We start from the raw sequence: 16,852 nt of genomic DNA on the forward strand, positions 1-16,852 counted from the left end.
TTTGCCCCACCCGTGGGCTCCTCAGTGTGCTGAACACCTCTCCCAGGACGTCCCCTGGGACCTTCACACCTACCTGGTCCCACCCTGGCTTCAGTATCTCCTCCAAACTGCACTTCCTGCCAGATCCCCATCTTAAGAGTTGGTCCCACTGTCCCCTCTCACCCAGAGCCCTGGGTCTCACCCTGAATGTCTCCCTCAGATCCAGCCTATCAGCTCCATGGCCCTTCCACTCAGTTTTCTGGTGGTTCTTTCCTCTAGTCCACCCATCATGTGACAGCCAGGTGTCTCTTAGCTAAAAAGTCTTACATGACTCTGCCCCTTCCCTACTTCAAACCTTCTTGACCCCCTAGTGGCCTTGGACAGAGTTGAAGCCCTGCAGTGTGGCATCTAAGACTGCATCATCTACCCCCGCCCCCATCTTTGTCTTCCCACTTCCCAGTCTGTCTGTGCACATGCCCTTGTCTTTGAATGCTCTTCTCAATATTTACTTGGTTATACTTGTGAATTCTCTGGGAAGCCCTCTTGATTACCAGGTGTCTCTTCTGGCCTCCTTCAGCCTCTGAACTTTCCTCAAGGTTGCCCAGATACTCCCCCAAGCTCCTCCATCACAGCCCTGATCACCCTGGGCTGTCACTGTCTGAAGGTGGGTCTGTCTACCCCTACTGGACTAAAAACCCGGTGAGGCCAGGCGTAGGGTTGTGTTGGTCTCTGTTTTGACCCCAGCATTGTTTACCTCAGAGCCTAGCTCAGAAGGAGCCTCAGTAAATGTTTATTAAGTGAGACAGTGATTTGCTCTTCTGTCTGCCCTCCCTGGATGTGTGACCTTAAGCCCAACCTCTAGATTTCAGTGTTTCAGTGTCTGCTTTTCATCTGTGGTGTTTATCTGGGTGTCCACAGGAGTGAAGAAAATTCCCATGTCAGCCACTGACTGGTTGAGTAGACCTGACCCCAGGCCCTTTGCATGACAGACTGCCGCAGGGTTGCGGGGGGACCTCCTTAGTCTTTGATCAATGCCCTTGCTGTGCTTTAGGGTCATGTAAAGATCCTCTTGAGCCGCACAGCCCCTGAACTTGGGCTGGTTGAGGTCAAGATGAGCCCTTCCCCAAAGAGGTGGCTTCGGTGCAAGGCAGCTGCTTGGGCAACAGCTCAAGAACTTTATTGACCACGTGACTCCTGGGGGTGCTAACGGGGGGATACCCTCAGGCCCCGCCCCAGCAGCCTCCGCCGAAGTTCTTGGCTGAGCAGCTCCTGTTCCCTGCGTGCTCCCCGTAGTACACTTCGGTTCTCCTGGGCCCTCCGGATCAGGTAAGGGACCACCTCCTCCAGGGAGCCATAGGGGATGGACTTGTACACAGCATAGCCAGCCTGCCCTGGAGGGAGAGTATTTGCAGGGTGTGGGCTCACGTTTGGCGAGAGGCTCCCCTCGGCTCCATCTGGAACAGAGACTTCCATTTCTGAGAGCATGACAGATTAGGTGAGTTGGACAAAATCTCCTGCTGAAAAAACTAAAACTCCTGGAGTAAACATTAAAATAAAAAATTCTCGATGTATAGAACAGACTTTTGGACTCTATGGGAGAGGGCGAGGGTGGGATGATCTGAGAGAACAGCATCGAAACATGTATAATATCAAGTGTGAAACAGATCACCAGTCCAGGTTGGATGCATGAGACAAGTGCTCGGGGCTGGTGCACTAGGGTGACCCAGAGGGATGGGATGGGGAGGGAGGTGGGAGAGGGGTTCAGGATGGGGAACACATGTAAATCCATGGCTGATTCATGTCAATGTATGGCAAAAACCACTATAATATTGTAAAGTAATTAGCCTCCAACTAATAAAAATAATTGGGAAAAAAATAAAAAATTCTCAAAGTTATAAAAATGCTGCAAAAAGAATAAAGTGAAAGTGTGTCCAAGCGGACACAACCTGCTCGGTCATGTCCAACTCTTTGCAACCCCATGGACTGTACAGTCCATGGAATTCTCCAGGCCAGAATACTGGAGTAGGTAGCCTTTCCCTTCGCCAGGGGATCTTCCCAACCCAGGGATCGAACCCAGGTCTCCCAAATTGCAGGTGGATTCTTTACTAGCTGAGCCACAAGGGAAGCCCAAGAATACTGGAGTGGGTAGCATATCCCTTCTCCAGGGGAATCTTCCCGACCCAGGAATCCAACCGTGGTCTCCTGCATTGTGGGCGAATTCTTTACCAACTGAGCTATTAGGGAAGCAAAGAGAATAAGGAATTTACTAATTCAAGAATTAAGAGAAAATGAGGGGCTTCTTTTGTGACTAAGTGGTAGAGAATCTGCCTGCCGATGCAGGAGACAGGGATTCAATCCCTGGTCTGGGAAGATCCCACATGCCACTGGACAACTAAGCCCACGTGCCACAAATACTGACCCCACATGCCGCAACTACTGAAGCCCCAATGCCTAGAGCCCATGCTCTGCAACAGGAGAAACTGCAATGAGAAGCCCATGCACTGCAACTAGAGAGTAAGCCCCTGCTCACCACAGCTAGAGAAAAGACCACAGAGCAATGAAGACTTAGCACAGCCAAAAATAAATTTAAAAATAAAAAAAAGAGAGAGAGAGAGGACCCAGAGCAGAAGGATTACACAAGAAGCATTTCTTTCCTGAGGTCAAAACTGAGTTTCTGTCTAATGACTTCAAAGTTAAGGGGGTACAGAAATGGAGGCCTAAAGCGTGACCAGGATTAAGAGTTACAAAGAAGAGCTTCCCCAGATTAAGTGTGAACCTCAAAATCTAGAGCCTCAGAGTAAGAGTTAACAATAAGTCAACTCTCTCATAAGGAAAGTTGGCCTTGACCATAAACAGAGCAAGGAAGAAAACAAATCCATCTCTGAGAGGTTGTGGCCATGGGTGGCGTGTCTGTGCACTCATTCACTTCAGTCATTGTCAGACTTTGCCTACAGGCTATGGACTGTTAGCTCACAAGGCTCCTCTGTCCATGAGATTCTCCAGGCAAGAATACTGGAGTGGGTTGCCATACCCTCCTCCAGGGGATCTTCCTGACCCAGGGATCGAACCTGCGTCTCCTGCATCTCCTGCATTGCAGGCAGATTCTTTACTGCTGAGCCACCCGGGAAGCCCGTTACCATGGGTTAGTCTCCTAAAATATTTGCAGCCCCAGTGTGGATCCTTGGGATATCTCTAGAAACCTCAAGCTGTGAAGTTAGGGTACAGTGATTTTGTACCCCTTAGCTCCTGGCAGAAGAAAACATAAATCTTCTGGTCTCGGGCCCTGGGGAACCTTACAGTAAAGATAACAAAGCAGACAGGAAACAAGATACCAAGATCAAGAACCGAGATACCAAGATCAAGACAGAAACAAAACAGCACAGACGCAGAGACATAGGCCCGCGAGGCCTTCAGATATGGGACAGACCTCTCTGGAAGGGCCTGCCGCTGGGCTGGCTGCAGGCTGTTGATGGGAGCCAGGCCAGGCATCGCCTGGGAATGGGAGAAGGGATCTGTTTGGGAGGGAATGAGGCTGGGGCAGGTTAGGTGGGAGGTGGGAGTAGGGGCTGGGAGGGACGGATCACTTACATACCCAGTGCCAAGGAGACATGATCACACATCCCCAGAAGTTGTCCAAAGCAGACTGGCCCATCTGGAGGAATGCCCAGCTCCCACATGCTACAAAAAAGGTCACATCATCAATCCAGACAGTGGCTGGATCCAGAGCTGAAAGTTAGCCACGGCACACTCATATGGCTCTTCTAGTTATTCAAATATTGAAGTATTTCCAAACTCACTGATAAATAACCATGGCCCTGGGTCCCCTGAAAGCTCCCTGGTGAGTCTCAGCTCCTTTCCTGAAATGTTTGGACTTCCCTATTCCCCAGCAAATAAGGGGCAGTTCCTTGTTCAGCTGGAGCCTACAGGTGTAGCAGGGGTTGAATATTTTGAATTTTCTCCCCAGACCCCCTTTGAACCTACTGGCCCACACAGTCCTTCCCCTTGTCAACCACCCTTTGGGCACTTATTTCCATTCCCCTACTTCATACCGCTTGGTTGCCTGGCGAACAGAGTCCTCATTGTGGGAAGCCACCATGAGGTGGCACATGGGGCCACGATGGGACACTTGGGTCAGCATCAGCTCCAGACAGCGGCTGTAACTGAAGGGAGACGAAGGGTTAGTTTATGGCACCTGGTGAGTTAGGGTCAGGCCCCAGAGACGAGATTTATGTCCCTGAGGGGCAGGGTGCCTAAGGGCAAGGACCCTGAAGTCAGGAAGTACCTACATCCCACCTGCCTCAGCCGTGAGGGACATCTTCTTTCTGAGCCTTTTCCTTCTCTTTAACAACACACATTCACCTGTTAGCACTGTTGTGAGGATGGAGTGAGATGAGGGTAGACCTGAAGTCTTTGGCACAATGGCAGTCTCACAGCAAAGGGCCATGTCACAGGAGATGACATTTACCCACCAACATTCACTTCAGCAATGTCTGCAGAGCAGGGTTAGCAACACCCCAAATGTCTGTAAGTGGGGGACTGGCTAAATGAACATCCGGAGGATAGTGGAGGGCCCCTGTGGGGGCAGGGACCCCCCCTATGATTGGATGGGAATGTGGGTGGAAGTGAGCTCTGTCAGTCTGTTCATTTTTGTGTCATTTTGATTTTTTGGGGGGGGACCGTGCAGAGAGTGGCATGTGGGATCTTAGATCTTCAACTGGGGATCAAACCCACTCCCCTCAAAGTAGAAGCAAGGAGTCCTAACCTCTGGACCACCAGGTAAGTCCCCATTTTGATTTTTGAATCATGTGAATGTATTATTTATTTAAAATCTCTATTAAAATGTTAATGGGACTGTGCTGGAGAAGATGTGGAGAAATTGAAATTCTCCCACTGTGCTAGTGTGAGTCTAAATGGCTGCAGCCACTTTGGGAAACCATCTGGCAGTTCTTCAAAAAGTTAAACATGGAGTGACCATAGTGAAGTGAAGTGAGTGAAGCTGCTCAGTCGTGTCCGACTCCTTGCAACCCCATGGACTGTATGTAACCCACCAGGCTCCTCCATCCATGGAATTTTCCAGGCAAGCGTATTGGAGTGGGATGCCAGGAGTGACCATAGGACCCAGAAATTCCAGTCCTAGAGAGTTGGACTTTTAAGAGAATTTAAAATGTACATTTACCAAAAAAATATGTACATGAATGTTCACAGCGGCACTGTCCACAACTGACAAAAAGTGTCAGCAATCCAAATAGCCATCAATTGATGAATGGATAAATCAAATGTGGTCTCTCCATACAATGGGATATTATTCAACCGTAACAAGGAATGAAGCCCTGACACACGCTAGGACATGGTTGAACCTTGAAAGCATTATGCTGAGTGAAAGAAGCCAGGTACAGAAGGTCACGTATTATGTGACTCCACTAATATGAGATGTCCAGAAGAGACAAATCCATAGTAACGAAAAGTAGATTAATGGCTTCCAGGGCCTAAGGGGATGGGAATTATGAGTGACTGCTAATGGACATTTGTATTAGCAAATTAGCAAATAGAAGGGGGAAAGGTGGAAGCAGTGACAGATTTTCTCTTCTTGGGCTCCAAAATCACTGCATGGCGATTGCAGCCATGAAATTAGAAGATGATTGCTTCTTGGCAGGAAAGCCATGACAACCCTAGACAGTGTGTTAAAAAGGCAAAGACATCACTTTGCCACCAAAATCTATATAGTCAAGGATATGGTCTTTCCAGTAGTCTTGTACAGATGTGAGAGCTGGACTATAAAGAAGGCTGAGTGCCAAAGAAATGATGCTTTTGAACTGTGGGGCTAGAGATGACTCTTGAGAGTCCCTTGGAAAGCAAGGAGATCAAACCAGTCAATCCTAAAGGAAATCAACCTTGAATACTCTTTGGAAGGACTGATGCTGAAGCTGAAACTCCAGTACTTTGCAAACAGCTGACTCACTGGAAAAGACCCTGACTCTGGGAAAGATTGAAGGCAGAAGGAGAAGAGGACGACAGAGGATGAGATGGTTGGATGGCATCACTGATTCAATGGTCATGAACTTGGGCAAACTCTTGGAGATGGTGAGGGACAGGGAAGCCTGGCGAGCTGCAGTTCATGGTGTCTCGAAGAGTCAGACATAACTTGGCTACTGAACAAAAACAGCTGATGGATATGTGGGGTTTTTTTTTGTCTGTGCCATGTTTGTTTGTGTGTGTGTCTGTCTGTTTGTTTGTTTTGCTGAGGGATGTGGGACCTTAGTTCCCAGACCAGGGATCGAGTCCATTTTCCCCTGCAGTGGATCCTCAGAGTCTTAACCACTGGACCACCTGGGAGGTCCCGGAGTTTCTTTTTGAGATGATGAAAATGTTCTGAAATTGGTAGTGATGGCCGCACAATTTGATGAATATACTAAAAGCCACTGAATTGTAGTTTAAAATATCAAATTGTATGGTATGTGAATTATATCTCAGTAAAAAAAAAAAAAAAGATTCCAAATGATTAAGCCCATAGGACACAAATGTGCCTAGGAGGCTTCATGGGCTTTGGATGCAAGCTTAGCCTTCGTGGCTTGACCACTTTCTGTGGGGGCTTGGTAAGTCTCTGTGGCTCTACAGACCCCTCCTTGTCCACTGGGAAATGGGATCAGGCTTTGAAAGCTCCATGAGAACAGAGCCTGGGGTCCAACTGGATTGCTACCACAACCAGGATCCAACACAGGTCCTGATCTAAAACAAGTGATCAGCAAGTGTGTATTGAAAGAATAAATCTTTTCTTCTCAGGGCCATGAAATGGTGGCCCCAGGAGCTCAGCCATGTCTTGCCTGTGATTAGAGGTGTATCAGAGTGAGGGTTCTAGAGTCAGTCTGCAAGTGCTAAGTCACTTCAGTCGTGTCCGACTCTGTGACTCGAGGGACTGCAGCCTGCCAGGCTTCTTTGTCTATGGGATTCTCCAGGCAAGAATAGTGGAGTGGGCTGCCATGTCCTCCTCCAGGGGATCTTCATGACCCAGGGATCGAACCTGCATCTCTGGCATTGGCAAGAGGGTTCTTTACTGCTACCGCCACCAGGGAAGCCAGTCTGCCAAGGCTCAAATCTTGGCACTGCCACTCACACTAGCTCTGCAACCTTGGGTGAGAGATGTCACCTCTTTGTGCCTCAGTTCCATCCTCTGTAAATTAGAGAGAGAGCAATAGTATCTACTGCTTGGGGTTGTTTACTCATTCATTCACCAGACCTGTACCGAGCACCTCCCATGGAGCAGGAGCAGTATTAAGCACTGAGGACTCAGCAGTGAATAAGTTAGAAAATGCTGCCCTCCTGGGCCCCTGCTCTCATGGGAGAGAAAGACAATGAGCGACTGAATGCCAGAGCTCTGCTGCCAATCAGTGCTGGGAGAAAAATAAATCCAAGAAGAGAAGGTGTGGTGTGTTTCAGTTTTTGGTAGGGAGGGCAAGAAGGTCCCCTGAGAAGGTCCGAACAAGTAAAGACCTAAAAAGGTGAGTGAGTGAGCCCTGCCACATGGCCATCTGGAGGGAGAAGGTTCTGGGCACTGGGAACAAGAAGTGCAAAGTCCCTGGGGTCATCAAGGAGGCCAGTGTGGCTGGAGTGAAGTGAGTGAGGGGACAGGACTGCAGGCCACTGCGAGGATCTGGGGTTTATCAAGGGTGTGCTGGGAGCTATGGGAGGATTTGAACTGAGGACGGAGATTTGCCACAGGTATTAACAGGCTCCCCGCTGGCGACAGGTTGGGGAGGGGTGACAGAGAAGGAAGCAGGCTGCTGTTCAGGTGGGATGTGACAGTCTCCTGGTCAGGGAGAGAGAGTGACCTGTAGACGCATGTAGGTTGCTGGACACTGTGGGGAATGAGCTCTAATCAAAGGTTAGATGCTAATGCTATTCCTCTCGAGGCTGGCAGAGGATGAGATGGCTAGATAGCATCACTGACTCAATGGACATGAATTTGAGCAAACTCTGGGAGATAGTGAAGGACAGGGAAGCCTGGCGTGCTGCAGTCCATGGGGTCACAGAGTCAGACACAACTTAGCTACTGAACAACCACAGCAACAGTTATTCATCTCAGAGGCCGGCCTGCCCCTGTCCCACCTCTGACTGGTAGCCTCATAGTCAGGCTGAGTGGGATCTTCGGTTCCCTGGAGCCGGGCCATCTCTCTCTCCTTGTCCAGATACGCCCCTCGTACCAACTTCACTCCAAAGGCCAGACCAGCCCTGTCTGCGGCCTCAGCGTCCCGCCTCAGCCGCTCATAGGTGTCCTGGTGGAGCACATGGGCAGCTTCAGATCAAGGCGCTGGGACCCCGGCCTGCAGCCCCTTGTCCCCGACCACACCCCCCATCCCCAGAGTGCACCACACACCTTCAGATAGGCCTGGTAAGTGTTCCACACCCAGGGCCCGCCTTCCCTGGAGCTGTTCCAGCGCGTGGCCAGGGCAGCCACCAGCAGAGAGAGTGCTGGGTTCAGGGAGGTGTACTCGGCATCCACCAGGAGCCTCACGCGCTGTGCCCGGGCGTGCTGAGGGTGAGAGGGACTGCGGTTGGGCCCCGGGGGTGACCAGCAAGCAGATGCGGTGGAGGCAGGCCTCGGCAGAAGCTGTTACCTGTACCACCCGCTGCAAGCGACTCAGAGAGGCCTGGAGATGTCGTGTTTGCTCGGTGTTGAGGCAGGAGACCCGGAGGTCCTGGGGGGCAGTGGGGAGGCAAGGTGACTCAGGCCTTCTGGACCCTTCCAGAGCCCAAGCCTCCTCTCCCCCACCAGCAGGCAGGGTAAAAAAATTTAGAAGTTACTAGAAATCTGGAAAGCAGCTGTGTCATATAGATACTATTTATTGAGGTATAATACATGGATGGATGGGCTTCCCAGGTGGTGCTAGTGGTAAAGAACTTGCCGGCCAATGCGGTTCTATCCCTGGGCCGGGAAGATCCCCTGGAGGAGGGGACGGCAACCCACTCCAGTATTCTTGCCTGGGAAATCCCATGGACAGAGGAGCCTGGCCAGTTACAGTCCCGTGGGCTCACAGAGTCGGACATGACTGAAGCGACTTAGCACGCGCACACACACACACACGCGCGCGCACACACACACACACACACACACACACACACACGGGTTGAGAGCCCAGAATTTGAGTTTGAGTTTTGGCTCCACCATTCACTGTGTGGCCTTAAACAAGTCATGTTACCTATCTGGGCCTCAATGTGCTCCTCTGTAAAATGGGGATGATTATAGTATCTACCTCATTCAGTTGCTGTGTGGATAAAAAATGGGTTAATATGTGAGGAGTGCCTGGCCGTAAACAGGGCAGGACAGGGCCAGCATATGATAAGTGCTCAATGGTTTTGTTGTTTTGTGTGTGCTCAGTCGTGTCTGACTGTTAGAGACGCCATGGACCATAGCCCGCCAGGCTCTTCTGTCCATGGGATTTCCCAGGCAAGAATACTGGGGCGGGTTGCCGTCCCCTCCTCCAGGGGATCTTCCTGATCCAGGGATCAAACCCATGTCTCTTGCACCTCCTGCTTTGGCAGGCAGATTCTTTACCAGTGTACCACCTGGGAAGCCCTCAGCACTCAATACATGTTATTACTGTTATAATAATAGGTGGATTCAAATGCCATCTTATGTATTTAATCTTCACGATGATCCTAGTAGGCAATAGTTATTCCAAGCTCCATTTTCTAGTGAGAAAACCAAAGCTGGGAAAGTGAAGTGACTTAGAGTTAGCATCTAGGAATAGTAACCAGCTCCTAATAAGAGCCATGAGTGTTACCTTGCATTAGTTTTTCAGGATGCCTCATTGCAACTCGCAAGGCTCGCCTGGTCTGACCTTTATTCTACCTCCTCCCACTCTTCGCCTCGCTCACTGCTCTGCAGCCTCACTGGCCTCCCAGCTACTCTTTGAACATGCCAGGTACCTTCCCACCTCAGAGCCTTTGCTCTGGCTGTTCCTTCCACCTGGTACACTGTTCCCCTAGATGTCCATCCACCCCACTCCAACCTCTCAACAGGGTCTTTATTTTCTCTGGTTTGATTTTGCAACTCTCTAGCTGGGGCTTTCCCTTCCACTTCCTCAGCCTTATTTTTCCCTACAGTGCTTGTTTTTTAAAATTAATTTATTTATCTGGCTGTGCAGGGTCTTAGTTGCAGCATGCAGGATCTTTTAGTTGCAGCATTCGAATTCTTAGTTGTGAGATTTGGGATCTAGTTTCCTGACAGGGATCGGATCTGAGCCCCCTGCATTAGGAGCATGGAGTCTTAGCCACTGGACCACTACCCTCCATGTCTGAATCCAAGATCACTTCTAATAAACAGGAAACTTTCAGCAAGCTCAAGTGAAAAGGTGGTTTACTAATACAGGAAAACTCTCGGAACACAATTTCGAATGTACCTACTTTATCTGCATTATTACTGTGATTCCTTCACACAATTAAGTAAACATAATTTCCAATTTACAAATAAGGAAACTGAGACCCAGAGGGTAACCTAACCTTTAAAAAGAACGAATTTCCTGGCTGGGTGCACTTGCACCTCCTCCCCACCATGTGACCAGCAGCTAAGCAAGTCAGCACTCAGCTTTGTTTTTTTGTCTTAACTTTTTATTGGACTTTTTTTTTGCTTTTATTGTTGCTTTTTTGGGCTTCCCCATTGGCTCTGTGGTAAAGAGTCCACCTGCCAATGCAAGAGACTTGGAGACACAGGTTCAGCAGCGGAGCAAGTCAGCACTCAGCTTTGTTTTTTTGTCTTAACTTTTTATTGGACTTTTTTTTTTGCTTTGATTGTTGCTTTTTTGGGCTTCCCCATTGGCTCAGTGGTAAAGAGTCCACCTGCCAATGCAAGAGACTTGGAGACACAGGTTCAGTCCCTGGGTTGGGAAGCTCCTCTGGAGGAGGAAATGGCAGCTCACTCCAGTGGACAGAGAAACCTGGTGAGCTGCAGCCCATGGGGTCTCAGAAGAGTCAGGCAAGACCGAGCACAGCACACATAGCTGCTTTACAATGATGTGGTAGTTTCTGCTGTGCATCTAAGTGCATCAGTCATACATATACATACTGTCCTTTGTTGGATTTCCTTCCCATGTAGGTCACCATAAAGCATTGAGTAGAGTTCTCTGTGCTACACAGTAGGTTCTCATTAGTTATCTACATTACATATAATACTGTACATGATTGCCAGAAGAAATATCAATAACCTCAGATATGCAGATGACACCACCCTTATGGCAGAAAGCAAAGAAGAACTAAAGCGCCTCTTGATGAGAGTGAAAGAGGAGAGTGAAAAAGTTGGCTTAAAGCTCAACATTCAGAAAACTAAGACCATGGCATCCAGTCCCATCACTTCATGGCAAATAGATGGGGAAACAATGGAAACAGTGACAGACTTTATTTTCCTGGGCTCCAAAATCACTGCAGGTGGTGACTGCAGCCATGAAATTAAAAGACACTGGCTCCTTGGAAGAAAAGTTATGACCAACTTAGATAGCATATTAAAAAGCAGAGACTTTACTTTGCCAACAAAGGTCCGTCTAGTCAAAGCTGTGGTTTTTCCAGTGGTCATGTATGGATGTGAGAGCTGGACTATAAAGAAAGCTGAGTGCCGAAGAATTGATGCTTTTGAACTGTGGTGTTGAAGAAGACCCTTGAGAGTCCCTTGGACTGCAAGGAGCCCCATCCTGTCCATTCTAAAGAAAATCAGTCCTGAATATTCATTGGAAGGACTGATCCTGAAGCTGAAACTCCAATACTTTGGCCACCTGGTACAAAGAACTGACTCATTTGAAAAGACCCTGATGCTGGGAAAGATTGAAGGCAGGAGGAGAAAGGGATGACAGAGGATGAGATGGTTGGATGACATCACCAACTCTATTGACATGACTTTGAGTAAGCTCTGGGAGTTGGTGATGGATGGGGAAGCCTGGTGTGCTGCAGTCCACGGGGTCGCAAAGAGTCAGACACAACTGAGTGACTGAACTGAACTGAACTGAACTGATATATGTCAATCCCAATCTCCCAGTTCATCCTGCCCGCCACCCTTGGTATCCATACATTTGTTTTCTATATCTTTGTCTCTATTTCTGCTTTGCAGTAAGTTCATCTGTACCATTTTTCTAGATTCCACATATATGCGTTAATATATGATTTGTTTTTCTCTTTGACTTTGACTTGAATGATTATCTCTTGCAAGTAAGTGCCTCGAGGACATATATTTTGTTTATCTTGGTCAGCATCCCCACCCCTCAATGGACATGAGTTTGAGCAAGCTCTGGGAGATGGTGAAGGACAAGGAAACCTGGCATGCTGCAGTACATGGGGTCACAAAGAATCAGACATGATTGAGTGACTGAACAACAACAGTCTCCACCCCTAGCACAGCACTTGGAACATGGTACAGGTTCAACAAACATTTAAGGAATTGTTACACATTTGTAACAGGGATCTTCCCTGATGGCTCAGACGGTAAAGAATCTGCCAGCAATGCTGGAGGCTTGGGTTCAATCCCTGGGTCAGGAAGATTCCCCTGGAGAAGGGAATGGCAGCCCACTCCAGTAATTCTTGCCTGGAGAATCCCATGGACAGAGGAGCCTGGCGGGCTACAGTCCATGGGGTCGCAACGAGTTGGCCACGACTTACTGAGGCACACAGTTCTCAGTCTTCTTACGGGGATTCTACAGTGAATGTGAGCTGCTGCTGACTCAGGGAGTCCAGTTGGTTCAGAGAAATGGGGAAGTTAAACAAGAGGAACAGGTGGAATCAGGGCTCTGTTATGGCCAACAGGACTCCTTCCCAGGCGGCGCTAGTGGTAAAGAACCTACCTGCCAATGCAGGAGATACAAGAGATACGGGTTCAACCCCTGGGTTGGGAAGATCCCCTGGAGGAGGGCATGATAACCCACTCCAATATTCTTGCCTGGAGAATCCCATGGATAGAGGAGCCTGGAGGGCTACGGTCCATAGGGTCAGAAAGAGTTGGACACGACTGAAGCGACTTAGCACACACACACACACACACACACACACACACACACACACACACTCATGGCCAACAGGATGGATATGGACCCCATCCTGGGGAAGAAGACTCTCTCCAGAAGGGAGGAGCGAGGGGCACCTACCTGCCCAGTTCCTCTCCCCAGTCAGGGAATCGTCTCTCCCCGTGGAGCGTCGTCCAGGGGAGCTCTGGGGTATGAGCAGCTGGTGGAGCCGCCACCCTCACAGGGGGCCGACCCGGCCCTCATTTACCCTTCACCACCATCTGAGGTGGCGACTACTGTCACCCCCATTTTACAGAGGGGACGCAGAGGTGAAGGCACGGAGATGTGAAGCTACTCGTCCAAAGTCACACAGCCTGACCTAGGATTTAAACCTCAGCTTCTCCAGAGCCTGAGTACTTAACCATCACCCTGTACACCCACCCAGAGGCAGAGAGGAAACGCTTCCCTCAAATATAGGTAAATCTGTTAGGACAGCGCGCGGCACGTTGTGAGTGGTCGGTAGGTTCTCCACCGTTAATATGTTGTTCCAAACTCACTTGCTTCATTGATTTACTCACTCATTTGATATGTTAATCACATCCTGTCTAGGTGCTAGGGCCTGGGACATGGCCGTGAACAGAACAGTCATAAACCGTGCTGTGGAACCGGAGACTGTGAAGACCACGGATGGATGGGGGCTGGGATCTGGGGTGGGGGCGGCAGGGCGGCTCTGACACAGGGACAGGAAGAAGGGACAGCTTTAGGGAGACACAGGCCAGTGTGGGACCCAGTGGGTGTGAGAAGTCTGGGGGACACCCAGGGGGAGGTTTGGTGCAGGGGGAAGGTCAGGGGAAAGGCTGGGCCTGGAGACAGAGAGGTGGGCATCATTAGTGCAAAGCGGGGAAACTGAGGCTGGAGGGGTGAGTGAGAAAGCCCTTTAGAGGGGAGTGAGGAGCAAGCCTGGGCCTCGCCCTGGGGAACCTCCATATTTGAGTGTCAGGCAGAGTAAACTTAACGAAGACTGAGGATGAGCCGGGAAAGATGGAAAAGGAGGAACACCAGGTCTGATGGTGTTGGGGAAGACAAGGGAAGTGAGTGACACAGAAGGAGGAGGGCCCCTCTGTCATGGTGAAGGTGCCTGCCTGGCAAGGGTTTTAGTCCTGAAAACTGCCCTGGGAAGAAATTACTGCCATTGCCACATGCGCATGAAAAGGTGAGGAAGGGGTGAAGCTTGTTGCGCTCCAAAGCTGATCCTTTAGGCACTGCTCTATGTGTTCTGTGAGGCATTAAAAAAATTACAAATTAAAAAACAAACATCAGCAGGTCCCAGGTAGTGTTATTTGGCGGTGATGGAGACTCAGAGGCCAGCTGGGGGCCCATCCCAGGAGAGGTAAACCAGGCGGCCAGAAGCCCAAATTAGAAACAGTGGATTGGGACTTCCCTTGTGGTTCAGGGGTTAAGAATCCGCCTACTGATGCAGTGGATGTGGGTTTGATTCCTGGTCTGGGAAGACCCCACATGACTCGGAGCAACTGAGTCGGTGCATCACAGCTACTGAAGCCCGGGCACCCTAGAACCTGTGCTCCGCACCAAGAGAAGCCACCACAGTGAGGAGTCCCATGTACCACAATTAGAGTATCCCCCACTCTCCCCAACTAGAGAATGTCCAAGCACAGCAGTGAAGACCCAGGACAGCCAAAAATAAATAAATAAGTAATTTTTTTAAAAATGGATTAGGTGTACACAGAGATGCTTGAAGGGAGCTAAAAATCAGAATGCTCAGTGGAAAAACATAAGAAACAGAATGCAATAGATAACATAATGTTGTTTAGCTGCAAAGTCCTGTGTGACTCTTTATGACCCCATAGACTGTGGTGTGCCAGGCTTCTTTGTCCTTCACTATCTCTAGGAGTTTCCTCAAACTCATGTTCATTGAGTTGGTGATGCTGTCTAACCACCCCATCCTCAGCCGCCTCCTTCTCCTCCTGCTCTCCATCTTTCCCAGTATCAGAGTCTTTTTCAACATAATGATGAATGTTACTTGTAGATATTTAAAAACTATACCCAACCCCCAGACTGATGGAGAAGGGCACAAAGGAACTTTCTGCAGGGTTGGAAATGTTCTGTACGTTGATACGGATTATAGTAGCTCCAGTGTGTATTTGTCAAAGCTCATCAAAAGGTACATTTACAATGCATGCATCTCACTGTATATAAATTTTTCCTGAAAAGAAATGACTTCTGAGCTCTAGTTGGTGATATGCATTCTGAAGCATTTGGGGGAGAAGCGTGCTGATGTCTGCAAATTACTTTGAAATGCATCAGAAAATAAGATGGGTGGGTGGATGGATAAAGGAATGGATATGATTTAAAAGCAACGATAGTTAAATGTTAACAACGGCAGGTGTTCACCATAAAGTTCTTTTGATTTTTCTGTATGTTTGAAAATTTTTGTAATAAAATGTTGGAAAAATATGCCCCCAAATAGCATATATTTGGCAAAACCACATCATGGTAACAAAAAGATGTATATTATACAAGGTGAAGTGATTACTGATGGCGGGGAAGGTAGAAGTAAGATAGGAAAATATAGAATTTAAATGAAAGAATGAATGAGTGAATGAATGAACCAAAACCCCACTGGTCTAATCATAGCTCCTAGCTAGTTAGCACACACTAGCGTAGCTGAATTGATTGAAAAAATATTGGTTACTTTTTTATTGGTAAAGAGCTACTGTCTTCATTGATCCTACGAGAGCTCCCAGCTCCCAGGCCCCTAGCCTAGAATCCCCAGGTGACCCATATTCCAGTTACTCTCCAGCCATGCCCCAGGGCAGTAACCCCATTTATTCTGATAGTTCTAAGCCTGGGAAGTAGAGATAGTTAAATATTTAGAACATTCCGCTGCCAGGTGTCTGCTGCCTTTGCACTCCCCACCAACCATTCAGTCTCCCCCAACCTGTGGTCCTTACCTGTCCAGAGTCCATGGCTTCTGCCAGCCTCTCAGGGCTCAGCTCCAAAGACTCCCCTGGCCTTCGGACCCATGAGGCGAGCTCCTTCTGGAATGGGATGGTGGGTGGAGCGGTGAGGGGGACCTGGTGGGCAACCGGCCCTCCCCTCCCACCCGGCCAGCCCTTACACAGAGCCGAGTGCTCATCAGCGCCGTCATCTTCAGCTGCATGAGGGCATTCCCCATCGGGTCAGGTGTCTCCAGGAGGCCTCGTGACAGGTCCACACATCGCAGCATCGCGCTGAGGTTCCCTTCATACCAGGCCTCGCTGCCCAGCCAGCAGGCATCAGGGCCAAGAGCCCACTCGTCCCTTCCCGCCAGCCTCCCGGCCTCCCTGGGCCCGGGCCCCTCTACTCACCCCGTCTTGACAGCCGAGTCTGGCTCCTCCTCGATGGGAACTGCCAGCAGAGGCCGCAGGCCTAGGCTCTGGAGCTGTAGGACACAGCCCCTCACCTCCTCGGCGGTCTCACCAGCCACAAACTGCCCGTAGATGGATGCTCGGAGAAGCGCACCCGAGAGCCGGGAGCCCAGGAGGCGCCGAGACCAGGCTTGGAGCTGGGGTGACAGGGAGCAGGGGCTCAGAACCAGGCCCTGGGAACTTCCTAGGTTAGCCCCCCCGGGATCGCTGCTCACCGCCAGGCCGTGGGTGACCAGAGGCGGCCAGGCACACAGCCGTAGCACCAGCAAAGCCCGGGTCAGTTCTCCCGTGCCCTTGAGGTGGAAGGCCCCTCCATCAAAGCTGAGGGGCTGCCAGCCCCTCGCGGAGGGGCCAGCTTGGGAGCAGAGCATACGACAGGTCCGGAGCATCAGGAACCCTTCGCCACTTCCACACTGGGTCAGGGGGTTTTGGAGGCAGCTGGTCTACCCAGTGCCCCTTGCTCGGCCA

The 16,852-nt window shown here is 49.8% G+C and overlaps 1 protein-coding gene across 1 annotated transcript; it reads right to left on the minus strand.

The window, feature by feature from the left end:
• Window positions 1–692: 692 nt before the first annotated feature.
• On the minus strand, window positions 693–16,852 carry PRODH2 (proline dehydrogenase 2). The gene is made up of 10 exons (XM_065925919.1): window positions 16,600–16,852; window positions 16,325–16,521; window positions 16,096–16,234; window positions 15,929–16,015; window positions 8,592–8,672; window positions 8,351–8,506; window positions 8,083–8,249; window positions 4,029–4,139; window positions 3,572–3,657; window positions 693–1,370 (listed from the first exon to the last, which is right to left on the minus strand). The coding sequence occupies exons 1-10, from the start codon at window positions 16,771–16,773 to the stop codon at window positions 1,183–1,185; spliced, it is 1,386 nt and encodes a 461-aa protein (XP_065781991.1). The 5' UTR covers window positions 16,774–16,852; the 3' UTR covers window positions 693–1,182.

This window comes from Muntiacus reevesi, chromosome 2 (assembly GCF_963930625.1).
Source record: "Muntiacus reevesi chromosome 2, mMunRee1.1, whole genome shotgun sequence".
NCBI classification, from domain to species: Eukaryota; Metazoa; Chordata; class Mammalia; order Artiodactyla; family Cervidae; genus Muntiacus; species Muntiacus reevesi.

Bases quoted from the DNA above. Each gene is read 5' to 3' on its own strand.
- PRODH2 (XM_065925919.1), bottom strand. From the start codon at position 16,773: ATGCTCCGGACCTGTCGTATGCTCTGCTCCCAAGCTGGCCCCTCCGCG. The intron at 16,522-16,599 runs GTGAGCAGCGAT...CTGTCACCCCAG, and splicing joins TGGTCACCCACGGCCTGGCG to CTCCAAGCCTGGTCTCGGCG. The intron at 3,658-4,028 runs GTATGAAGTAGG...CCTTTTTTGTAG, and splicing joins GTTCGCCAGGCAACCAAGCG to CATGTGGGAGCTGGGCATTC.